The 27,638-nt window shown below is 36.1% G+C and overlaps 1 protein-coding gene across 4 annotated transcripts in view; it reads right to left on the minus strand.

The window, feature by feature from the left end:
* The window catches only part of LOC149803522 (uncharacterized), an 88,772-nt gene that overhangs the window by 39,049 nt on the left and 22,085 nt on the right, over positions 1 to 27,638 (minus strand). The window contains exons 8-12 of one of the 4 annotated variants that reach the window (XM_089953279.1): positions 21,704 to 21,926; positions 14,587 to 14,788; positions 12,313 to 12,332; positions 8,490 to 8,558; positions 5,497 to 5,870 (exon numbers count right to left, since the gene is read on the minus strand). In XM_089953279.1, the coding sequence (XP_089809405.1) occupies positions 5,497 to 5,870; positions 8,490 to 8,558; positions 12,313 to 12,332; positions 14,587 to 14,788; positions 21,704 to 21,926 (888 nt within the window). Of the gene's footprint in view, positions 1 to 5,496; positions 5,871 to 8,489; positions 8,559 to 12,312; positions 12,333 to 14,547; positions 14,789 to 21,703; positions 21,927 to 27,638 lie in introns of all 4 variants that reach the window. The other 3 variants (XM_089953276.1, XM_089953281.1, XM_089953280.1) reach the window with 3 other exon arrangements.

Genomic DNA, 27,638 nt, shown 5'->3' on the forward strand with positions numbered 1-27,638 from the left:
CAAGGAAATCAAGAGTATACTAAGAATGCTAAATATATGGCTACATCCTTATAGATCCAACCCTTCCCATGCTTCCATCCTCTTTTCATGTTGAACTTCTTTTGATACCCTAAATGAGCAAAAGGGACTAGTGATATAAATATCCCAGACAGGATAATTTTTCCCTGCACGACACCCTGTTGGTGGTTGCTGCAGGTGACTCATCCACCACCATCAAATAATCTTTTATTCCACCATGGGTGCAAAATGGTAGGAATGATCTGGATAGGACAGCATTTCTCCCTTATCTCAAAGACAGCATTTTAGCTATTTATATTTGCCAGCCTATGAGAGATCGGGACCATAGTCAAGGTCTTTACTTTAAATGATGCAGTAAGGTTCGTTAAAAAGATAAAAGGAATACCATAAAATAAAATAAAAAGAACAAGCTACTTGATTTCAACTTTTCTTTATCTGGTGTCAAAATGTATAACAGTAAGGAGTCAACTTTAGATCATCTTCAAAATCATTCAACATTCTGACTAATGTGATAATTTTTATCAGTAATTTAGGGATTAAAATAATGACAGTAATGCTACATGTAATAGTATGCTGGGGTGTGTGTCAGATGAAACCAGTCAGCATTACAAAGGTAAAGAACCAATATTACAAAGAAGAGGAAATTTGTATCTTCCAGTTATTGGGTCTTTTAGCTGGGAAATACAATTCCATTGCATATAAACTATAATCCGCATGAAGTACATTGTTAGGTAGAATGCCAATGTGATACTTCAGGAGTTCTCCTAATTTATCAGCAGCTTTTCCTGCAGGAAGATGCATCAAATGACAGGGACAACTTGATATGTGCATTGATGGAGACATTTTTCAAAACATAAAATGTATCTCCTTGATGAATTCCAGTCATGACTGATGCATTAGGTGGCGTTCTACAGTTTCGTATTTTCCACAGGGTTAGGGTTTAAAGAAAAAGAATTTCCCCAGCTTTCCTCACTGGTTATACTGGCTATTGAAAAAGGACCTTGTATATCTTAGGTACCTTTAATTCCCTTTATTTTGGTATATGATTGATGGATGTAATATGGTTTATAGAGTATACAGCTTGGCCTTACTCCAGATGTGCACCTTTCAAAATAGTGCTAGTTCCACTTGGTCATTTTCACTTCAATTGTATAAAACAAGAGACGATAACTTTTTTACATTTTATATATTTGGTAATTCATTAATTGCATTTTTAGAAGCTCGTATTGTCTAGTCTGACAAAATTCATTTTCCCCATTTTAACAGCTGCTATGGATAGTGTACAAATTCAGGCTGATTTTTTAGCACAAGGGAGCATTCATTTTAGTCAGCAGTGTGTTTAAATCATGTACAATTTCCAAAATTACAATATCCAAAGAAATATCATCCACATTACATTAATGTAGCATAGAGGAATGTCACCATTCTCTCCATTGCGCATGTTTTAAATACAAACAGCTTCACCTTACATACGTCACTCTCTCAAAGTACATAATAACTGGTGAGCATCCCCTTATCAGCTGAAAGCCTAATATACAGTTCTGCCAACTTGTGTTTATTCAAGGCATTATTAAGCAAATAAAAAATGCCTTCTCCAGTGTAATCTACGGTTAATTCTGGTAATGAAAGAAGAGCATTCTGACTTACGCTTTTCATTGTCTAAGTCTCTTACACAGACTGGGTACAACTTTTAGTCATCATAATCACTGCTCCTGTTTGCTGCAATAATGAACAATTTTCATGGCTTCTGCAATTTCAAGTGAATTATCTTCTGCTTAACACCTAACAATATTTGATGATTTTGTTCTTGCACATGCACATTTTCTGCAAACAGAATTTTTTTAATCGGGGAAACATCCATTTGAACCAAGGACCAACGTAATCTTCTACTTTTAGGGGTAGTCCGTGTTCTATTAAAAACTCAGTAAATAACGTCTCTGCATTTATATAATTTGTGTCCACAATTTAGTTCTGCTGTAAGAGAAGTTACCCTAATATTGGAGTTACTAAAACAAGCTAATTCAAGGTTTCTTTGTTTTACAACATGACCATTATTAAAATCCTTCACACACAGCCTGCAATGGGCATGAAGCTGCCCTAGAATGTAACACTGTATCAATTCATGCATTCATCTTTGAATTGGTTTTTCATCTTTTTCTAATCCACATGTGAAATTATTTGAAAAACATTTTTGCTCTAACACACACATCAACTAGAATAAATCTGACTTTACTTTTAGTGCCAAATACTTACCGACTGGCTCTGTGCCAGATATGAAATAAAACAAAGAATATGCAAGCAAAGATTAAAAATTAGAAAACCAGTCATAGTTATGAAGAAGCCATCTTTTCTAGAATACAATCTGAAAGATTATTGGGATGTTAAGTGTAATGATTACGTCAAAAGTGCAATGTTTGGGATGTATGTATTATGCGACTAACACTGGTCAACAGTGAAATCATTACTGACTTGAAAAGGCCCTAATCTGTAGTATTTTGGTGTGCCGAACACGAATATAACCGTGAAAAATTTGTATTGGCTCTCGTTTTGAAGATATTCATATACCTCATTTTCTATGTTTCACTGTGTAAATTTCTCCAGTAGGACTGCAGCAACATCCGGAATAATGATGTAACATTGCATAATACCATCATGCTCACATCATCCACAGTTGATTGCATCATTTTCTGATGCAATGCAATACTAATGCCATGCGGCTGCTGAAGTAAGTTGACGTCAGCAGTGTACTATACATGTGTAGGCCTATTGTACTAATGCCAGGCGGCTGCTGAAGCTGACGTAAGCAGTGTACTATATAAAGCCCAATCAGATAGGTTCAGCATTTAAAATATTTTAGACGTTGTGCGAGACAGTTCAAGCTACTGTTACATAAAACTTATTATTTTATCCATTTACGTACAATAAAGAACAGTAATGCCTCGAAAGTGTGTTAATACCGCGGACAATTTTTGCTATATTTGTGGGGAAGTGACATTTGCCAACCAGAAGAAAAGTATCAATTCTCAAGTGAAGAAGGCATATCATCTTTACTTCGGATGCAAGGTTGGTGACCAAGACAAGCCTTGGGCTCCGCATATATGCTGTGCTACATGTACAACACAGCTTTCACAGTGGTTGAATTGCAAAAGGTCATCAATGCCGTTTGCAGTCCCAATGGTGTGGAGAGAGCCAAGCAACCACCTAAATGACTGTTACTTCTGCTTGGTTCCTCCTCTTTCCGGCGGAATAACGAAGCGAAAGAAGTCGAGAATAGTCTACCCAAACATTCCGTCTGCATTGAGACCAGTTCCACATGGTAAGGGACTTCCTATTCCAGAACCTCCAGCAAAATATTCTCTTGATTCATCTGACGAAGACAAAGGTGAGTCGACCTGTTCTTCTCCTGGTCCATCAGCATGCAGTGATCCAGATTTTCACTGTGGTGCATCATCAACCCCACACAGAATAACACAGGAAGAACTAAATGACCTGATTCGTGATTTGGACTTATCAAAGAACAAGGCAGAATTGCTAGGATCAAGACTCCAACAATGGAATCTTCTAGAAGAAGATGTCACAATTACTGCATATCGAAAGCGCCACCAGCAATTGGAGCCTTTCTTCAGAAAGGAAAGTAATCTGATATTCTGTTCCGATATTGAGGGCCTCATGAATGCTTTAAAAATCACTCATGACCCACAAGAATGGAGACTATTTGTGGACTCTTCGAAACTGAGTCTCAAGGCTGTGCTTTTGCACAATGGAAACATTCTTCCATCTATTCCAGTAGCGTATGCTGTCCACATGAAAGAGACATACGATAACTTAAGGCAGCTACTGAATTCCATTGAGTATAACAAGTACAGCTGGCACCTCTGTGGTGATTTGAAGGTAGTTGCCCTTTTAATGGGACTGCAGCAAGGATATACAAAATACATGTGTTTCTTATGCGAGTGGGATAGCCGAGCAAGGGAAATGCACTACATGAGGAAGGAATGGACTCACAGGCAGAATGTAGCCATTGGAGAGAAGAATATCCAACACCCAGCTCTGGTTGAGGCTCAGAAAATCTTGCTACCACCCCTTCACATCAAACTAGGTTTGATGAAGAACTTCGTGAAAGCCATTGACCGGACTTTGCCAGCATTCCGATACCTGCATGAAAAATTCCTTCGACTCAGCGAAGCAAAGATTAAAGAGGGAGTTTTTGTGGGTCCTCAGATTCGAGAGCTTTTCAAAGATGACCGGTTCAACAACTTGCTGGAAGGTGACGCGAAACAAGCATGGAATGCTTTTCGCCTAGTTTCTACAAACTTCCTCGGAAATGTTAGGGCAGAAAACTATAAGGAACTAGTAGAAGACATGTTGATGAAGTATAAGAAACTTGGCTGCAATATGTCTCTAAAGATTCACTTCCTTCATTCCCATTTGGATTTCTTTCCTAGCAACTGTGGTATTGTTAGTGATGAACACGGCGAACGTTTTCATCAAGATATCGCAACAATGGAACAAAGATACCAGGGAAAATGGTCCACTACAATGCTGGCTGACTACTGCTGGACACTCCTCAGAGATGCTCCCGAACAGCTGTACAAGAGACAGGTGAAGAAATCTAAGATGTAGTCAATGACTTGATTTTTTATAGGTAGGCTATTACAGTTGACCTTTTACTATTGGAATGCATTTCGTTATGTAAACATTAATTTCTTGCAGATTACAAAAAAACTAGAGCCAATTTTGCAATTTGACTGTCATATTCGTGTTCAGCACATAAAAATTGATAAGAATTGACTAATTTTATTTCAGTAACATGACTTTTGTAAAAATTTGTTGTCCAGTGTAATTAGACAACAAATGTTTGGGATCCGGATGTAGCCCACTATGGTGGAGATCAAAGGTCACATTTTATGAAGTAATATGGAACCTTTCTCACTACTTGAACCCCATCTACACTGATTTAGGAATAGTAAACACAATTTTGTTTAGTTTCAGGTTTCCTTCTCTAGCCTGGTTTTTATCTTATTTAAAAATATCCTTAAGTTGTCAAAAACCTCCATCAGAATAAACTCTCCTTCAAGTATATATATATATGCACAATCTTTCCAAGGATGCATGATTATAGAAAAATGTGCAAACCAGATATAAGCAGATGCACATGAGCAAGCATCAGGGTTCCAAAAAGGCTGGTAAAAAAAGACGAGAAAAAACAGACAGGGACACTCTTGTGATTCCTATGCTGAGCTTCAGTAAGACAGGCTAAAAATTAATCACATTGACTAAAGTCTAATGAATGTATGAAAAACATTTAGTATAATTTCAAATCATAGCTTTATTTAATTAAACCTCATCTACATTTAGAAGAAAAAAATTCCTGGTGGGAGAATTCCCCATCCCAATTTCCATTTTTTTTAATAGACCCAGAATATGTCAAATTGTTTCAAATATACTTAAGAATACTTTTATTTTGAAATTATTTACCTCTTGTGGTTCTCCCAGTGTAGTCCGACTTGGCTGCATACCGACCAGTACTTCCTCCCACGGCAGTATTGGCCCCAAAACGACCAGCATTTCCACCTGAAGAGCGACCATAACCCGTATTTGATGTTTGCTTTTGTTGCTGGGCATAACCAGATCTATAGCCTGGTGTTGCCTGTTCATACGCAGTGTTCATAGTCATAGCATTATCGTTGTCGGGGTAATAGCTAGACACACTTTGGTAATCTTTAATTGTGCCTGGGGCAGAGAATTCAGAGAATCCGTACTCAGTTTGATCTCTGGAGGATCCTCCAAAACCCGACCCGATGTCTCTTGCTGATGATCCATAACCCACATCAGATTTTGATTTCTCCATCCTGAAATAGAGGACCTTCATGAGTAATGCCAACCAACTGATAAGGTATCTACATACCTAATTCGGCTTGCAAAGCTGGTCAATATTCACGTAATCACTCAACATTTTCAAAGCCTCTAAGACTCAAGTTTTCAAAGCTTAATCCATTCCCTATTGGTTGTGTGTATATCCACTGCCTACATGTGGATGGCATCGGCAGCAATGAACAAATCTGCTTCTAAACAAGTGTACTATAATGCCCACACCTGAATTTCCTTAGTATCACATAGCTAATGTTAAAAAAAAAAAAAAAAACAACCATGTGACAGTTAATACAAGAGAAGTTGACAGTGCTTACGATTGTTGGCAGTTCAGAATTGAAATTTTCTGGTTTCTTGAAGGATGAAATTCAAAATACTGAATTAGTGTTGGCAGTTTTACTGAGATATCTTTGTAGAGTTCGATAAAAATCAAGACAAAACAGGAACATGAATACGGCACTCTGCAGACAAGAGCCACATGCCAGACATCAGTCTGCTGAAAGTGTCCATCTTATGTTTTTAATAAAAGGTAAAAACAATTACATTCGTTCATGAAATATTTTCAAAGGTATAAACTGAATTTCACAATTATGCAGTAAACACTATGGAAGAGAAGACCAATTCTCTGTGGCAACCTACAACACTGGAAGAAACACTTGCCTATTTAGGTATACAACTGGTAACATCAATCTTGTCTCTTCTGATATTTACAACCTGGCACTCAATATGGCCTTTCCAGATACAATGTATTCCATAAATTATGACCCAATTGTTCTGAAAAGCTGTCAAATATATTTGAACCGTGACCTTGTATCAAAGATAGTATCTATTAGAGTAAGAATAATGGATTTTCTGACCAATCTTGTGGAAGCCATATAATATAAAATCATGCCGACAGAAGGTAATTGCAGCCTTTATATATGTATGTATGATCCTAGCGTATAAAATCAGTAAATTATAAAGAAATTAATCAGAAATAATTTGGCCCACATTAGCCAACTCCTGTAGCATCAGACCTTGGTAGTCAGGCACCACCACCACCACAGCAGTGACCTCTACTGCAAGACAGGAATAGGTCAAAACAGCAGCACAGTGCAGAAATGAAAAAGGGGTAGAGGGGCTGACTTTCAAAGAGATGGACAGGCATATTGATATCTTGCCACAATGCCTTATGGCATGCATATCAACAAATTAAACCAGACTACTCTTTTCTTTTCTGAAATGTCTGGAGAAAGAAAGGCTCACAAAAAATTCAACAACTCACCTTTGAAGAAACATTAAGAACTCTGAGAGTCCAAAAAGCAATTCCAAGCATTTTAAAAGCGATCAAATCATTCTTTTAAATTTGCAAAATGACATGGAAATATTTTTCTGCAACAATATTAGTTTTACCTTTATTCTGAGATGATGTCAGGGAAAATGGAGAAGGCAGAATAACGAAAAACAAGTTCCTCTCACAGGGTACAGAAATAATGATTTAAATACTTTTATTTTAACCTCAATCTTTGCTTAACTGATAAACTAGGAGGAAATAAATGCAGAAAATATCATGAGAAAACAAACATTCCTGTACCAACCAACCATCTCCAATAAGAGGTACTTTGTATACTTATTTGTTTCTCTTGGCCCTTCACAATATAAAAATCCGTAACCCTTAACAAAACTGTTCTTGTTGTTTGGGTTTAATGTCATTTCCCAGCACAAGATGGGCTATACATGGTAGCCAGTATAACTGGTAGGAGAACAGAGAAAAACCCGAGTAAGAACCATACACCCAAGTTAAGCAAATGTCAGCTTTCTCAAATACCCTTATTGGCCTAGCCATTCAGTGTAACCCACGCAGAAGAGATGATAGTGATGGGCAATGGGGAGAGCTTTAGACCTTTTGGACACTGAGGCCCCTTAACAGGACTGAACCAATGCAGTCGAATGCACTGTATTTTCATGTTTCTTCCCATCAATTTTATCCAATAAGGTTGGTTTTGTTGTTGGTTTTTTCTTCTTCGAAAACACTGATAATTATATTGTTAGTTTAGTATTAATAGATTAACATTCTTAAATTTCCATAGGATATCAAGGGTAAGATGCATCATAAAAACACATACACACATCAAGGGAAGGCAATACCAGCACCATCTCAAAGGAAGGTAAAACTTTTCTACAAAACAGCTTGTCAACAACGATACAATTACTTTTGAAAACAATTTAAGAGTTTTCAGGTATAAAGCAGTTAACAAAAACCTCCATATTTGACATTTAAGGTTACTAATATTCCTCCTGAGAGCCTAATCAATACAACCACTCATCAAACTTGGAAAAAGTTATCTTATTATAGGGTGGTCTTAAGCACAAGGTCAAATGACTACTTGTGCTGTTTCTGCACCTTTTGACAAATATATGTGTCAAAATAAAGTGAAAATAATTGCTCTGATTGTTGGCAATACATAAAAGTCTCAAAGTTGTTCTATGAAACACAGTTTGCCTGTGAAACCACTGCCTAAATCAGCTCCTCCTGTTATTATTAAAAACAAATAGCTTGTGAGATAATATCCTCAACAGAAACAAAACGCAGCCTCTAAATATCTGATGAAAATACTCACGATGAGATTTTTTTCTTCATCTGGGCCAGCTGAGACTTCAGATAGGACACTTCACCATCATCAGCTGCCCTAATAATAAGAAATTAAAACTTTATGAAGTCTTCCCATTACAACGTCTTGACCTGCATCCCCAGAATAGCCCTACTCACCACAGTTGTTATCACTTGCCCACTACTTACAGTAAATAACTTGTTCATGAAGACCACAAGGCAGAAATATTTCGTTAAAATGAAATCTGAAGTCTGCAACAAAGTAACATTTGCCAACAATTTTCTTACATATACTCAGTTACCACTCTCCTCCATGTCACTATCATCCACTCCCGCAAGCCTAGCTCAAATCTCATGGAACAGATTAACATTCCATGACCAATGTGAACATCCATAAAACACCTCAAATGGGAGATTTAAAGTCTCCATCTAGAACGAATGATAAGAGTTCCAGAATATCACTTTTGCACACTCTAAAACAGGTTCTAACATGTAGTATCACAGGCTTTCTATCCTTTTTAGAAGATCAGGGATGACAACAAATGTCTCTTCTGAATCATCATTTATATGAAATTGTGCACAAGTTATGTTGTCCAATTAAATCAATTCCTCATCTTAGCATCAGACTGGGGCTTTTGATACATAATTAATAACGTTCACTCCATTAGGGTAGGTCTGACTAAAAGCACTATTGGAGCACCAATGATACAGAGGGCATGAACAAAAAACACCGTCAGCATGCAAAATTAGCCTAACGATCATACTCTTCAATATATTTGAGACTCAAGTTGAGCATTTTTATTCCACTCTGCTTTTTATTTGCCATTCACATAACACCAATGTAGCCCCATGGATGCCATTTTAAAAAAATTATATAATCAATAGTTTGATCATACAGATGCTTCACATGAAAAAAATGTGTAAAGTTAGTCTAGCAGTCTGAAAAGTTCTCAAATTTTACTAAAGCTAATAAGAAACCCAGACCCAATCATGCACAGATGAGCCAGTTATCTAGATCTGATTGCAACAATCATATTTCCATAGCATTTTCCTTCTATTCTGCAAGTCTGTATTTTCAGGACCATGTTTTAAGATTTATGGCAAAATCATAAGGGTTGGTAAGTTTGATACAGGTGAATCCATAAACATTTTAATAACAACCAACTCGGCTATGGTTCGTCTTAGAGGACAAGTTCATGCTAGAAGAGCAAGTTAGTGGGGTTTTGATTTAACCATTTGTAATTAAACTGCAAGAAAAGCAATGCAGGACGAGTATTTATAGCTTGCTTCTTGACTTACCTTGGTAAAATTTATCAATTATAAAACTATTATCATTTACATTTTGCAATTCAAAACTTGTTACACAAAACGAAGTCTTTGAAAATCCAAATAAAAAAATTAAATTTATATCTACTGTACATATTTTTACGGTTGAGTCACTAGATTACAAACTCAATTTTACTTTTAATAAAAGACACCCTTTATGTCATGCCTGCATTTTTTTAAAGTCAACTTGAATAGAGAGGTTTATGCATATTTTAATACTGAGATAAAATTTGGTATGGAAGTACATGCAAAACAATGCAGAAAAGATTGCAGTGTCACACTTTCACCAAGGCAGACTCAACACCCAACTGTCAAGTGCTATAAAAAGGAATGAACATTTTATCAACAAAGTCTCCATTTTGAAAATCAATGGGACATTAGGCACATAATAACACAGCCACATCAAAAGACAATATCGCCTAGACCCCATAGCACAAGAACATCTTTCTTTGAAATTATGATGCGTGTTCCAAGATGTCAGCAAGTTCAGTGTTTCAGGCAAGATTGACAAAAAAAAGAGAGCCATTTAGCACACTTTAACTGACTGGGGTGATCATAATAGGTCATATTCATAATAAATTAGATCATATTTGCATGGTCTATTTTACAAGTTCTTAGCACAATATACCAAATAAATAAACATCTTTACTTTAGGATTCTTCTCTACGATGCCTCTGACCATGTTCTGCGTGGGAGAAGCTAAAGCCTGCAATTTAATGTCACTTCAGCATTATAGTCATCTATCATTGTTAAGTTTCAGCTTTCGTGCAATTCTTTGATGTTGTTACAAGTTTCTGTTGATCCTGGGGCAAAGAAATCAGTTGCTTGTGGTTTCATGCCATTTTTCAGTGCAGGATAGGCTATGCATTGCAGCCACTATAGCTAGTGGAGAAAGAACCACCAACCAACAGGAAGCTACTGGCAAGCATGCTCACATACCTGCATTGGCACAAGACTCAAACCCATGCAAACAATAGGTGAGATGTCAGTGATCAGTTAAGACCACTTGGCCAACCAGGACCCAAAGAAATCAGCTACTGTCATTACATATCTACCTCACAGCACAACTTTGCAGTTTACAAAGGATAAATGGCACTACATATTATGCAAATGGAATCAGATGCTTTCAAGAATTGGTATGTATATACCTATAGTTATCACCCCAAATCATAATCCAAATTGAAACAACTTCACCTTTTCTTTATCATCTTTGTGGGGGCACCGAGTGACCGAGCGGTCTAAAGCACTCTCCGTTACAGATCACTGCCATCTCACCTGTCTGCGTGGGTTTGAGTCTAGGATTCGGCCAATGTGGGTATGTGAGAAAGCTTGCCAGTAGCTTCTCATGGGTCGGTGGTTCTTCACGGGTTCTTCCTCCACCATTAATATTGGCTGCCATACATAGCCTACCATGCGCTGAGAAATGGCGTTAAACCCCATAACAACAACTTGTCTTAGTGAAATTGATGTAGCCATTTACTGAGATCCAACATTACAAATGAAATCAATGGTCTGATCCCATACTTGGTTGAGATATGGAACTGTATAATCCCCCATTACAAACTATGTTATTCCCATTACTAAAGCCCTAGAGCAGTTTCACTTCTATTGCAATGATACTTTTTGTTATAGCAATGATGACAAAGTAAACTAAAGACTATTTTCCATTGTTAAGATTATTTTACTACTGAAATCAACTAATTAACTCAGGTTATTTGTACTTATCCACTGCTCGCTTTATTATGACTTTCACCTGAAGCAAAGTTACTGTGGTATTGCTAGAGCAATGCCAGAAACTTGAAGTGGAGATTCTGTCTCATGTTTGACAGTATGCATAGCAGTATAAATGGGATCACTTGGGCATGGCAATGCATACCCTTATCTGCTGGTGCCAGTGATAAGTCAGGATTAGGGTACCATTATGACTGATGCTAAAGACAGTTTGACAATTATTATAAAATTGCCATTGATTGCTCGTTTTATCAAATTACCAATTTTTAATTCAATTTCATTTTAAAGCTGCAAATTTAGTAAAATGAGAGATAATGAACAAGGTTTGCATTCTGTTAAATAGGCCAAGCACTAGGCTCGAACACATGCAGATAGAGGTGAGATGACAGTGATCCTAACAGTGAGCGCTTTAGACCACTCAGCCACTTATAAATATGAACACAATTTTACCAAGCATTCAGTAAAGCAATATGGGTCAAAGTGATTAACTGTACTGGTAAGAGTGCACTCACCAGTGGGTAAGTCCATAGAAACCCACTTACAACCATGGCTCAGTAAAGCCTCAGATAGCTTTAATCAAGTACTTTCAAACAGTTTTAAAGGTGTAATCATTTTTATTCATTTCATTGTTATACTGGGTGCAAATTTAACATAAAAAATATTTTCCAAAGGGAAAACAATATGGTGTCTAGTGATTTAAGAAATTACCTGTGCAATACAGTTAAAACTAATACAGAAAACGTATACAACAAGCAATGTGTAAAATAACATCCTACCTTTCTGCTCTGAATGCTTGCTGAAATGAAAATGAAAAACATGTTTAAAGGCAAAGTTTAAAACACAGATTCAAACATGATCAAGACAGTCATAAAAGCATGATACAACTATCAATAACTCAAATATCAATAAACTGAATACATAGCATAATTAAAAGGACTTGCTCAGTCCTCGTGTAACAAATTATCTGGTCTGCAAAACCCACACTAACAAGAAAACATGACACTACCAAACACTCAAACCTAAGCTTAGGCCTCTAACGCAATGGCTTTCTAATAGGTATTCAAAAGCCACATTTAAATGACACAACAAACACTATGTTCCCAATTATTTGCGTTTCAAATCTTTTTATGTTCTACAGAAGACTGTTCACAAACATAGTTCAATTGTGCTTGTTCATGCAGCATTGTATTGAGCAGGTAGGCTAGCCATGTACTAATTAAGATACTTGCTGTAGAAGTCTGTATTAAAGCTGGGAAGAGGGTGTTGCAAAACAACTAGAGACAATTCCTAATTATTTCTTCATTAAAACCTACAGTTATCCACCATTAACCAATATTCCATATGATCATTTAAATTTCATGTATGCATACCAACTGCACATAAATACTCATCAGAACTGTAAATTTATCATTGATCTCACAAACTTATAATGCAGCCTCATATGAAACACTGACAGTTCTCTCATTTAGCATCTGGCACTGAATTTTCAAAGAAAACAAAAATTCTTAACAGCTATATTTTCAAATTGATACCATCAAGACCTACATTTAAAATATATAAGGAAAAAAAAGAGAAAATGAAACCTCTACAACTACAAAACGTAGATCTTTTAAGGATACAAATAACTGCAGTCCTCACACCAATTTTACCTTCTTTTCTGAAATCTGAATTCCTCTTAACTGAGCAATATCCCCATCTAAAATCTGTTTTGGACACTCACATTTAAATTTGTTCCTCCAGGTATGCTATGGAAATAAATACAGTTTTCACTCAAAATTTCATTTCAAGTTTCCTATCCATGATCATGTGCTCTTGAATGGTACCAAAGCTATCAAAATCAGCAAGACATTGCTGTCAGCCAATAAAATTGATTCTCTTGTGCTTCTATGGCAGCCTGTGCATTTCTATTGGGGTGAACGAATTAGTCTGAAACAAACTGCAAAAACATTATTTTGAGGGGTCCTTTTAACGCATTATACAGGTACCATAGAGAAAACTATCTGCTGCCAAAAATAAAAAATAAAGATCAATGTCACAGTGGCAGTCCCTAAAATTAATACATGGTTTTTTTTTTATATATAGTAATTTAGATTTTTAAAAGTTGCTCAATTAAGATTAGTTTTGTTTTAATCAGTTGAAAAGTATGGTTCCCTGAAAGCACACCTGTAGTTTCCCAAGCAAACTGCAAGTGTCCTGGGCAGTCAAAGAAACTTTTAGTGACCAAAAAATGCGCTTGTTAGCATATGTGCCAAAACCCATATGGAATGGTCATTTCTATTATTCTGTATAGTCAGATGTCCCACAGTAAAGAATTTACCATGAGTTCATGAGCAATTCCACATAAAGTAATAGCAAAGGAAGCAGCTACTTTAAGTTTTGCTAGGAATCAGCAAACTACAATCTTTCCACTATACCTTGATAAGATTTACAAGAAAAATGTTTTTTGACGGCAATTATATGCCAGGTCTAACAAGTTCTGAAGGACAATAATCTCAATATTTCATGATATTTATTACTAAACTTCAATATTTGAAAATCAACAATTTTTTTTACTAGTACATTGCCTAAACAGCTAAATGGAAAGCATGCAATACATTTTTCAAATCTTGTGAAATCGAAATGGCTTACAGTCTTATAGCAGTAGCAATTATGCCAGTTTAATAAAAACAGGAAATGAGGGAATGTCATTAAAATAATGAAAAGTGCAAATCTGATTGTGAAGCCAGTTTGTTCTCAATGCTTCATTTATAATTTATTCCTTGAATTGAAGATGCTGCCAAAGTGATTGCCATGTCAATCTTTTGCTAAGGTGAGTTCAACAAAACCCTTAATTATCAAAACATTTCATTGAAAACTGCCTAAATGGTAAGCCCTACGGCTACTCATACAGTGCTACATGTACAAAGAGTATTCTACTTTTTCGGAACTTGAATCCGTTCTTTTCTAAACCCCCAAACATTAACAACTATTATTTACAAGTTCCACTATATTCATAAGACCAGGATAAAAACCTGTAAACCACCAGACACCCCAACCCCACCCCAGCGTACTGGAGTTATGCGTGGGGCCATTTCTTCCTGCATCTCCATGTCTTGGTCCATCCTCCTCCTTCTGTTGCCGACCATCATCATCTGCTGCATCTGATTCATTTGCTGCATCTGATTCATCTCCATCATTTTTCTCATCATTATTGGGTTCACGGTGCCCTCCTCCACTGGGTTAAAACCGACATTCCTCATGGCTGTTGCACGTCTAAGGATGGAACAAAGTTCACTCAGTTATTTTACAACCAGAATGAATACAAATTAAACTGTTACATGTTTAGGCTCTCATAAACAGTAACAAGAAAAAAGTGAAGACCACAAGCTTTGTAAAATTTAACAAATAATTTCCCCAGAAAAACAAGGTAAAAATGAGAAAAAGTACTTGAGGTTTTAAGAATCAAATAAAAAACAATCCAAGAATTAAAAATCAGAAGAATTTGAGTAAGCGTCCCAACAAAAAATCCAAAATGGAAGGCAATGGTGTATACTGTAGTCGGTATAGTACTGAAGTGTAAAAAGTTCTTTGCTGAACCACAGAAAATAATATTCCGGTTTTGAATTCCGAATAAAATTTCAATCCAGGGAAAAGAATTAATAATTCCATAAAACAGAATTTCAACTCGAACTGGTCACAACAAAAACAAAACCCACCTTGATGTCTAAGTGTTAAAAAGCCCAAATGAAATATTTTCTCAAAACATCACTATTAAATCTGGCTATTGCGCAATTCTGGTAAAACCAGTATTTCAAAATAACATTTCTAAAGTCATGTTCTCCAAGTACAGCCCTGATTTCCCTCTATAAATCCCATACTAAGAAAGAATATAAAAAAATAATTTAAAAAAGTTGTTTACTCCAACTCTTACTGATTCTGAATCAAGGTCAGGAACTAGGCGAGCAATTGATACAAGGTTCTAATATTTGGATTTCGAAAAAATGAACTGAATTTCTGGAAAATATCAAATCCAGTAAATAAAACTACATTACAAAGAGCATGTAATGGAATTTAAATTTTTTTTTATATAGAAATAACAAACAAACAATTAAATCAAATCAAATATACATAACAAAACAAAGAGTCCCTCAAAGGAAATGACACTCTACTGGTCAAAAAAAATTCCAGCGACTCTGGATAAGAATTTTCTTCCTTGTAACTGCCAAGCTATTAAACCATCTCTGATATTCTTCAGCAATAACAAGATTTTCACACTTGATGCTGTAGTGCGAGAATATACTGAATGTGAGAATGGTACCATTTGCATTCAGGACCAACAAGACATTATCAGAAGTATTCCAATGAAAACCACATGTGAATATGATTTTCTCTTCTGGAGAAGAAAGAAGATTTTCAAGATATCTTTCACTGTAGTCATACTAAATATAAGAATTATACCATTTCCATTTAGGACAAACTAACAGGGTTAGTAGCCTATTTCATTCAAAGTTTTCAAGTTTTTTCTTTCTTTCCAAGGTTTAAAATCATGTTTTTGAAGGTGCATTATTACATTAATTTTAAAGGATACATAAATGAAATTTTGTTAACAAGTTAATATGTGCCATTACTCCATACGAGGAACATTTCTTGCTAATTTATTTTTTTTATTTTAAAAAAAACAAACTAAAAAACAGTCAATAGTATAATCATTGATATCTTTCCCATTAATATCAAATATCCTACATTTGGGCATTAGAATAATGTAGTCACTGAGCAAAGATCATTTTACAGTGTCTACACTACACTATTTACAATATCCAAAATATTTTTTTAGTTCTTGTAGCTTGTCATGAAGCTGTTTTCCAAGTGTTCCAAGTTCAGTGATTTTGTCCTTTTCACTTTTCTTAAATTATTTTGATGTCAATATAAAGGAAATTTTCCTATGGATCTCTGCATAGTCATCAGCAGCAGCTTTCATTGTCTCAATGTCTTTTTCAGTACCTCACTTTCTTCTTCACTCATCCCCATAAACAAAAAAAGTAAAGATACTTTTTTTATATTATTGCTTATTTAATAGCAGTGTATGGATATTTTAAACTATTTCATATTAAATATATTAATATTTCTCTCAGCTCAGCTGTATTCTACATTTGTAGATTTATTGTGTTCATTGCACTTATCATGTCCCCTATTTCCACTCAATCCCAAAACAGAACCGGATTGAACTAATTTCATAATCAAGACTATATAGTGTATTTTAAAACTTTAATGTGTTCACAGACATACCTCTTTCATCAAAAATGATTTCATGCTTAAGATTTTTTTGTTTTAGTGCCATTACGAGAGCTTTTTTTGATAACTTCATGTGACCATGGGGCACTCTCTCCCACTGCACACAAATCAATATCTTTCTGGCAATTTACAGCTCTCCAAGAAAGATTGCATAATCCATACTTTATATTTTTCTTCATCTCGCCACCAAAGTTGGAATTGGCAGCCAGACATGTCAAAGAAAATGATTCAAATTAAAACCAGTTGTGGAAAAGTTTTCCATTCTGGCACAAACTTAGCAAGAGATTTCTTTTTTTTTCTTCTTCCCTTTTTCTTTTATTTAATTCTGTAAAAAGAAAACTATTAATTTTATTTGGTTTCAAGAAAATCAAGGCTTTCCAAGGTACCCAGACACACTATTTTGAATTTTCAAGGCCTTGAAGGTCCTCTACAGACCCTGAACTAAGCATCACAAGGTGAAAGCACAATACGACAAATCATCTAGAAGTTGTAGCTTTATCAAGATATCAAGATGCTCATTGCAGTAGACACATCAGATGTCAGATCAGCACCATATTCTTTGACAATGAACTAGATATCACAACTTTTTAAGTGAAAACCCAATACTGATATGCCCATTCCATCTGAAGAAGCTGTGATACTTAAATTTACAAGACATCTGAGCAGTACCATTTTAATTTTGGACAAACAAGACACATGAGAAGTACAGACAAGATTCTCAAGACCAAGCATTCACAAGATCAATCTTATGGATCATACCCTAAATGTATTCCAATAGGTACGCTAAAACCATAATGACTATTAAATAATGACCAAATTTATTTTTCATTCTCTACTTCTGACAATTATACAATGAATCTATTCAAAGAAATTGTATGAATTAATTGCCGTTACTTTGTGAGAAATTTCCAGGAAACAATGTGCACTGTTTTTGTGAGTTACTACTCAGACATATATCAGAAGCACATTTTTGTCCAGCAGAAACAGCAAAGGATGTTCTGAGGACCAAAAAGATATCATCGAGACATGTAATGAAAACCCTATGTTTATATGAGCATCTATTTAAGAACAACAATCACAAGCTTTTCAAGATGTCTGCCATTCAGGACCAACTAGACATCTCAAGAAGTCTTCTGGTGAGAACCCACATTGATCCGACTTTCTATTCAGGAAGAGTAGAGATAGCAAAATTTTCAAGACAGCCACTGTGGCTTCATCGGACATCACACTGACACCAGGGTCCCTGCATACTAAACAAATTTGATGACTTTTCCAAGGCCATTTCAGAAAAGTCAAGAACCACAATATCTTGCAAGTTAGATCAAAATAATTGACTCTGTCAAATGAAATAAACTGTTTTGTCCGATTGTCAAGTGGTAACTCTCAAAGCAGCATGACTAGCAATATGAATTTTCAAACTGAAATAATCAGAAATCATAGCTTTACAAATTTTTCAGTCATATCACTACAATGTCTACAGTGTGGCAGTTTATTGTGATGTCTAGCACTGGGGCATCATGTTGCAGACATGTAGCAATTGTGTCCCCACCCCAGGCCGACCAGTCCTAATGCTAATATCTTAATTCTGAGCAGCAATTGAGGCAGCTGCATGTACCATTTTTATAATTCTCTGATATGACTCAGCCAGGGTTCGAACCTGTGACCTCCCACATCAGCAGCAAACACTCTAACCACTAGGCCACCGGAGCAGTCCCCCAGGTATATTAAAAGAATAATACGAGTAATGTAATACAGCACTCTTGAGCACCTTACCATGATTGTTACAGAATTCCAGTTAATGGTCATTCTGTGCAAGTTACACATGTGGACTAGTTGAAATGAGTGCTGATTATATAAAAATTTCAGCATATTTTATTTATACTCTGGTTCTTTTCAATATGGATTTTGCATTTGAAACAAGAATTTTGATCAGCTGCAGAAACAGTTTAGTACAAAATATGTATCTTCTTCATACATGCTGTAATTCTGCCATATAGTATAAAGACTACACTTTTTACACCAAAATTATGCTCTTTCGTCACTTAAAGTTTGTTGTTGTTGTTGTTGTTGTGGGGTTTAACGCCATTTTTCAGCACACGATAGGCTATGTATGGCGGCCAGTATTAATGGTGGAGAAAGAACCCGGGAAACCCCCGGGAAGAACCACCGACCTATGAGAAGCTACTGGCAAGCTTTCTCACATACCCACATTAGCCGAATCCTGGACTCGAACCCACGCAGACAGAGGTGAGATGGCAGTGATCCGTAACAGAGAGCGCTTTAGACCACCCGGGGCCCCTTTAAACGTGTTACAAACATAAATTACTGATGCATGCTGCTTTAGTGCAATGTGATCTATGTTAATTTGTACTAATGAAGATCATGTTAAAGTTTGTAAATAGGTGTTGATTTATTCCTTTTTCTGATCTGACATGTTTTAAAGTTGCAAAGATCCATCTACTCTAACATTTTCTGTAATATAGCATCCAAAACTTGCACCGTAAAGTGCTTCACTAACTGGCTAGCTTGTCAATAAAATGAACCTGTTAGGCACAGTCCACATTTGAAGAAACCCATCTGTTTTCTTGGAAATGGGTCATATACAGTTGCAACAAATAGTAAATAAAGAAAGTACTCTTAACGTTATTCTTATGAAGCAGTCATCATTTAAAAAATATTCTCAAGAGTGTAATTAATGAGATGATAATAAAAATTACAAAACTACATTTTCAGCATTATTTACATATTTTTTAATGTACCAAAAAAATGCAAGTTCCAAATACTAGTCTAGCGTAAAACAATTTGGTGGAAAAAAATGTAAAAGCATAATGGTTGGCATTTATGCCAGTCGTAGCTGCAAAGTATCAAGGATAGAAAACGGTGTATCACAGCGGCAATGCTCATTTAAAACAAAATCATGTACAGTAGTCCCCCTCTTATAAGGCCACCCCTAATGCAGCAGGGAAGTGGCCTTATAATGAGGGTGGCCTTTCTAGAGGGGGATGACAAATGCGAATAGTAAATACATACGAAGAAAGTCACAAGTACATTTAATTCTAAAACATTTTAAATTTTCATTAAAAAATCACATGCATGTTGTGAAATAAATGTAAAACAAACTGTTTCATCATTTTCAAAAGAATGTTATGAATAACCATTGATAGTTTTAAACCTATAAGTATGTTTTAGATCACATCATCTGTCACTTTGTTGGTAAGAGTCTAAAAACAAACCAGTTTCATCACAATTAAAAATATCCTGCATATATCGCTTAGTCTTTTGTTCCAATCTTCAACAACTTCATTATTAACATCAGCTGATTCTCCACTAAGGACAGAACACTTAATATTGTGTTGCACTTGAAATCTGGTCAACCATCCGTTACTTGCGGTAAAGTCATCATATCCCAATTCAACTGACAAAATTGTTGCTTTTTCTTGTCATTCAAATCAGGATACAAACACATGGCTCAAACAATCTTCCTTTTGCCATCCATTTCACCTTCCCACTTCTGCAGAATTGTTTCCTTATCTTTCATGATACTGTTTATCTGAGTCTTTCTGACATCAGTTTTCTACAAGGATCCTCGACCACCCCCACCACCCCCGGTCAGTTGAATTACTTTCACTTTCTCTTCTAAACTGAGAATTTTTTTTTTCCTCATTGACATGTTGATCTTTTTGCAGTAAGTTATTCATGTTGCCAACTACAATACTGATAAAACAATTTTTTATGCATCTAAACAAATTGCCGTGCTTTTAAAGGAAGTGATCTTGTCACATGATTCATTAGTCACAGTCTGGTACCCCAATGTTTTTATACATTTCTTTACACTAAGTGAGAGAAGCCAAAACGGCTTCGATATGTACCATTAACATCACACAGATCTGACCTCGTGGCTGTTAAGATTTGTAATTTTTACAATTATTGTCAGTAGTAATAGCCACTAATTATCAAGTGAACAAGCTCAACATCTTACTAAGGGAAGTCATAAAGGCTATCAAACCATTTTACTGCTGACTTGTGTATGTACATCGATACTGCCACTTTTCAGCTGTTACCAATGTTCAATAATTGTAATCTTAACAGTTATCAGAGTGACTAAACCGGACAGCTTATGATAACACAGCAGTATGTCTAATTGGATTACAAGTACTTACCCTTTTGTATGGATTAAAATTTGAGTCTTTCCTGGCTTTATGGAATAAATGTGGCTTCTCATGAGGCATAAATGATATAATATTAACCTTAGTGGTACATGTACATTAGTCAACACTATTTCAGTAACGAAAACCTGACATCAGGAAACAGAAATCGGATTACTCAACACACATTATGAATAAAATACTGGTTCTGGATACATATTAAAATAAAATGCGGCCATGTGTGAGGGGTAAATTTTATATTATTGCACTAATTTGCTGGCTGCTGGTCATGTTAGCCGGGTGGCCTTTCGTGAGGTGTACTTTTGAACACAAACTCGTCGGTGCCAATGGATTCTGGCTGTAAGGAGCGGGTGGCCTTTGGTCAGGGGGGCCGTTCAAGAGGGGGACTACTGTATCTACTTCTGGGGTTTGCAAACTATACTTAACAGTGTAGCTGACACTACCACCATCAAGGGAACATAATGCTTACTGTAATTTTTCTCACAAGAACAGTAACAACTGCCCTTGTTACCAACTGTCATGAAAGATTTGTTTTCGTCATGAAAGGGTGGGCTCTGTATTTACGATTTACCAGACATTCAAAAATTGCCATCAGTCATCATGGTCATAAATGTGGGAGGCTTAATATAGCAAATTGGTGCCTATTATTTTATCAATATAAGCTTCTTAACCACTCTGCTAAACATGCACAATAATATATGCAGTGTAATGTAAAAAAATCTTCTATTACCTTAACATGGTATCACGTCTATCGTTCATGACACGACCCCTGGTACTCATTCCACCTCTACCTCGTATGGACATAACCGACCCCTTTTCATTAAATCTTCTTCCCCTTGTACCCGAACCAGGTCCTCCACGAGTCGGTGTTTTCTCAGGAGTAACACTCCTTGCTGACGACTCTGATTTTGTAGTACTTCGCGGTGTCCTAGGTTTGGATTTGCTATCTACCACTAAAATGAAAGAATCAAGCTTTTTTTCATTGCAAGGTCCAGACACATTATCTAGCATACTGTGGGATGAAAAATCTATTTTTATTTCTTTTCTTGAAGCATTTATGGTTCAAGTGCTCCAGGAATTTTTTTCACAAAGAGGCAAATGGCAGGTGAAAATCTAATAATCAAATGTAGCAATATGGATGGTACACTTCACTGAACAAACCATGTTTATAACTTAAGCAACTTTAGCTGGAATAGATCATTGGCATATTTTGTATGAAAGCAGATTTTAAAGTAAATTATGTATATATACCCAATCACATTACATTAAGAATAATAGTCTGCTACCTCGCAAATATGGCTCTACTAAAAGACGAAATTTTGTCTTTCCCTGTCCATATCAGTAGTCAAAGGACAATGACTGGACCATTACCTCCCCTTGACACCAAGTGTTGCCAGTTTTGAACTGAGCAAGATACTAACGAGGATGCTTGCATGGCAGGGTGGTTGAGAGGGATTTTAAGTAATATGATTGGGTAAATATTCTTGGAGAAACGATTTACTTAAAAATTTGCTTTCTCCTTCAAATACACTCCCCAATCACATTACGTTAGGAGAGTAAGTAAGAGCATGAGGAGAGGATGAGCATCTGACCTCTTCCTCGGGTATCCTTCAAGGGAAGAAGAATAACTTACCCCCCCCCCCACCAAGGATAACCGGTTCTTCTAATTACACAACACAGCCTGGAGTCACTTGACATGTGACCCTATCGTATGGTAAAGACGATTATTCAAATAATCTTCTACCAAATGAAACCAGGAAATCCAGTAAAGCTAACAGGCTGTGTTGATTGATGTAGTTGGGTCTGGTAACCATCCGTACTGCCAACACTGGACCAAACAGATTCTGTGCACTACATCTTGTAGATGAAGGATCAAAAAAGTTGACCGCATGTCAGCCAACTTATATCTTGGATCAAAATATTACATTCAAGCGCAAGGCTCACAGTTATGGCTCCAAACTTCAAAGCAGTAATGTGCACGAGGTGACTCTGATATGGTGAAACATCAGTACACCAAAAGTACAACCCACTTCAGCCATGAAGGGCTTAAAGGGTACATGGCAACCCCTGATGAGGAAAAAGTATAATCCAAGTGGACCCAAAAAAAGCAAAGTTGATGCAGAGTACAAGTAAAATCGGCAAATCTGGCAAATTTCCTATCCTTCATTATATAAGTCGATGCTGAGTATAAGACAAGGTCAAATCAACACATCAGATTGTGTTTTTCACTTCGTTCCACACAGTATCGCAAATTTTATTCTAACTGTAACTCGGTAATCTTTCCAGTCAGGATCATTACATGGAACTAAAGTACCTAATTTATTTCACATGAAGTATTTTAAATGTATTATGTATGTGTAGCTATATATAATGATGCTGACCTGAAAACTTAAAGAGTTCAGCTCTTTTTCTTACCTATTGCCCAAAAGGCACTTCTATGTGAATGGAGTAAAGGTGTCAAAAGCCGCTTGCATCAGGTAAAGGGTTAAGAGGCTAATGAAAGAAAACTTCGATGTACATAAAAGTGAATGTTTTGTTGGTTAAATCTGCTGATCTGATTTGGACTTTATTTACTTTGTGTTATTGTTATTGTGGGGTTTAACGCCATCTTTCAGCACACGATAGGCTATACATGGCAGCCAGTATTAATGGTGGAGGAAGAAACCAGTAAGACCCGGAAAGAACCACCGACCCACGAGAAGCTACTGGCAAGCTTTCTCACATACCCACATTGGCTGAATCCGAGACTCGAACCGGCGCAGACAGAGGTGAATGGAGCAAAGGCGTCAAAAGCCACTTGCATGAGGTAAAGGGTTAAGAGGCTAATGAAAGAAAACTTCGATGTACATAAAAGTGAATGTTTTGTTGGTTAAATCTGCTGATCTGATTTGGACTTTATTTACTTTGTGAGTGATTAGCTAAAATTAACACACTGATAAATGCCCAACCATGATCATTTAATCCTAAAATAGTCTCCATTAGGTTATATCCCAAATATGACCATTTTGCATGCTGTCTAATTTCCTTTACAGGACACACGGTACTAATTCAACTCCAATAGTAAACATATGGAAATACCATCATATTCAAAATTCAATAATTTAAAATTTCTGGGTGCTGATGATGAGACCTATAATTCTCCATGCACATCTAACCTTGGTGCAAGCTTATGTGTGGAGAACACCATTTTAGCCGCGGCATTTTGTTTACATACATGTGCATGAAACACATAATATTGATTCTGCACCAAATGAATCAGGTGCTACTTTCATTACTGAGTACTCCTAAGTCAAGCCTGTAAGAATGCTAAATTTGCATCAGTAGAAATTTGTCTATTTTTTAAAATTGAATATAGGATAAGCTCTCAAAAGATATTTTTCCTAAAATTTTAATTTTCATTATTAACCAATTATGGACCACCATTTCTAGACTGGTTCACAGTTCTTCCATATAATTAGTACCATGTGTCCTACAAGTATAATGACCTCTCCATTCCCAACAATTTATATTTTGTTAAAAGTGTGTACTCTCCCTGTACTTAGAAAGCTATTGTTTTATTCTTCTAAACTTTGCTGATGCTAGATGTACTTAAAATTGCTGTAAGTTCCCTCAACAAGTTAAAAAATGTATACTGGCTGAGAAATTTACCACAGTAACCACCTGGCATTTCCAGGTACGATACAGTATTAATAATACCTATGGGTAGCCTCATTTCCCTATTGGCAGCTTTGCTAATTTTATCTGGTCTGCAGAATCTTGACCTCAAACAGGTGTTATCATGACTGAATACAGCTGTAGCTTATTTAATTAGCATGTAAATACCACAACAAAACCATGTGATTCTTTTAACACATTAACATCTGGAGGTATGTCATTTTCAGATGAAATTGGAGTAGGAAACACATTTTGAAAGCTATTTCTAAATGCATCCAAAAACACCAAATCCCATGTGATCTTTCAATAACATACTGCCTAGTTGTGTTAGAAACATCATTTTTCATCGACTATTTGGCTCGCACATGAGCAGAAGGGTAAAAATTTTTTTTTTGCTAAACGGACCCATTATTTCTTTTATCGAGACCACTCTTTATTCCAAATGCCCATCTTATACTATTCTTTTGCAAAGGTTCATCTGCCTGTTTGTAGCTCACACCAGTCTGCCTTAGATCTGAGACCAAAAAGTTTAAAATCAGGACACAAAATCGGATTCTGACCTTGGGTGAATTTTGGATATAAAAAAATAGATTCCAAAAATTGAGGTTTTTCCCCTCTCTATTTTCTAGTGCAACTAGAAATTCCAGATTATTTGGTATCATTGTAGAGTTACATCTGTCTACCTTTCTATAATACCACCCACTTTACTGTATCATGTATGACCATGATGATACAGAGCTCGGCAGTAGGCTACTACCTCCTGCCAAGTTAACTCGTCGCTAGGGGTTAATGTGCTAATAATGAAGTGAAAACAAAAACTAGAAGAATCGCTTATCTAGTGGTATTATTTGATAATGGAATATGGTATTGCACTCGTACACTAGTCAACAGGTATGTGAACAATACAGATTTACAATCATGAAAACATCTGTCTGTCTCTCTCATTGGAACATACAGATTACTTGATCATTAGGCACAAGACGAAAATTGTGGTAGACTATGTCTTTGTCATGGTTATTCATCTTTTAACTTGCAAATTCTAATGCACATATACATAATTAAATTTAAACTTTGATGTTGTTGTAGGGTTTAGCACCATTTTTCAGCACATAAAAGGCTATGCATGGAGGCCAGTATTCATGGAGGTATAGGCTATGCATGGAGGCCAGTATTCACGGTGGTGGAAGAACCCGGGGAAAACCCCAGGAAAAACCACCGACCCACGAGAAGCTACTGGCAAGCATTCTCACATACCACATTGGCCGAATCCTAAACTCGAACCCACGCAAACAGAGGTGAGATAGCAGTGATCCATAATGTAGAATGCTTTAGACCACTCGGCCACTTGGGGCCCATTTAAATGTGTTACAAACATAAATTATTGATGCATGCTGCTTTAGTGCAATGTGATCTATGTTAATTTGTACTAATGAAGATCATGTAATTGTTTAAAATACTCCTGTTTTTGTTCATACACCAGCTCTTCCCCAAAACGATATTTCGTACTCTAGGAAAATTATTTTCCATATGAGAAATATGCTAAAGCAATTCAGGAGTCAAAATCTACATACCAGTCAATTCCTAGTATAAGATGAAGCTAAGATTTTCTGGTAAAAAAAAGTATGATCTTATAGGCTGGCAAATACAGTAGTTTCATTGAGATTTTCGCTTTGCCAGATGCTTAAGCATATATTGTGTCTATTCACTATTTCACTTGTGGATAGCAGAAGGGTGAAAATTGGATGATTTTCATATCCTGTTGCAAAAGCAACACTGACCTTGACATGGACCAGAGTGAAACAATGGACTTTTACATTTTATCTTAAAGGAACAACAGATAATGAAACTGGACACTGAAGCAATAAAAGCACAATATATATACACATGCTAATAAAGGTGCCGACATATGTAATATGGCATGACCAGAGTATAAACCTTGAACATAATGCATTACAAGCTGATCTTAAGACCTCTTTATATTGATGGATATTTTGTACTTGCTCAAGTGCAAATACTTTGCAAACCAGAGCTTGGACATGAAAATTAATCTGGTCTTTTGGTCAGTGTATTTGTCATGTCCTTCCTGCAAGTCCATCTTGACATAATCACTTAAACGTATACATTTTATCAAAATAAAAGCAAATTGTACAGGATGCTTTCTGCTGTTTTGGAAATGATGATAGACTGGGCGGGGGGGGGGGGGGGTGAGACTTATGATCATAATATATAACAAAATAATCATTTGAAAACTAACAAACATACCAAAAAGTTTCAACTTGACTTTAATAATTTTGCAATATTTTTTGTCATATGAATTTGTTCTCAAATACTATTGGTGCTTAAGTTATTTCATGTGCATGTCAGTATCGTAATTAAGTCACAAAAATTGAGAAATTTTTGCAGCAAATAGATTATGCTTCTCTCTTTTCGTAACAAATCTGTAAAATAAACACCCCAGTACATCAACTATATACAAATAATCCCATACATTCACTGGTCTTTTCTCCAATGGACACAGCCTGTTGATATTCCAGTCGAGCTCTTTGTGCGGCTTTGGCAAAGATTTGTTTAGCCTTCCTTTTTGGGCTCAATGTGCAATCATTTCTTTTCCTTCTCAATGAGAGACTTTTTCCTTTCAAGCTGGTACTTGTATTGGCGACATGCAGTGCGCATATTCTGACAGCTACATCTGTTCTCTCATTCAAGAAATCTTTCTTCTTATAATAATTACCATATGTACTCGCGTATAAGCCGAAAAATTTAGGAAAAAAATAAGGCCTGGAAGAAGTGGGGTCAGCTTATCTGCGGGCCAAGGTCCAAGTCTGAAATTTTTAACGCTTTTTTCCCTCGATTTCCAGTATTTATTGTTTCTGTCGATCGCCGAAGATGAGATCACATGCCTAATGATGCCACATGGCTCATAAGATCTGTGTTGTCGTGAAGTGAAATAAATACTTTTTTTCTAACTTAAGTGGTAGGATAATGAATGAAAAACATTTAACGTAATTGAC

This window comes from Sinohyriopsis cumingii, chromosome 3, assembly GCF_028554795.1.
Source record: "Sinohyriopsis cumingii isolate HCF-2022 chromosome 3, ASM2855479v2, whole genome shotgun sequence".
Classification (NCBI taxonomy): domain Eukaryota; kingdom Metazoa; phylum Mollusca; class Bivalvia; order Unionida; family Unionidae; genus Sinohyriopsis; species Sinohyriopsis cumingii.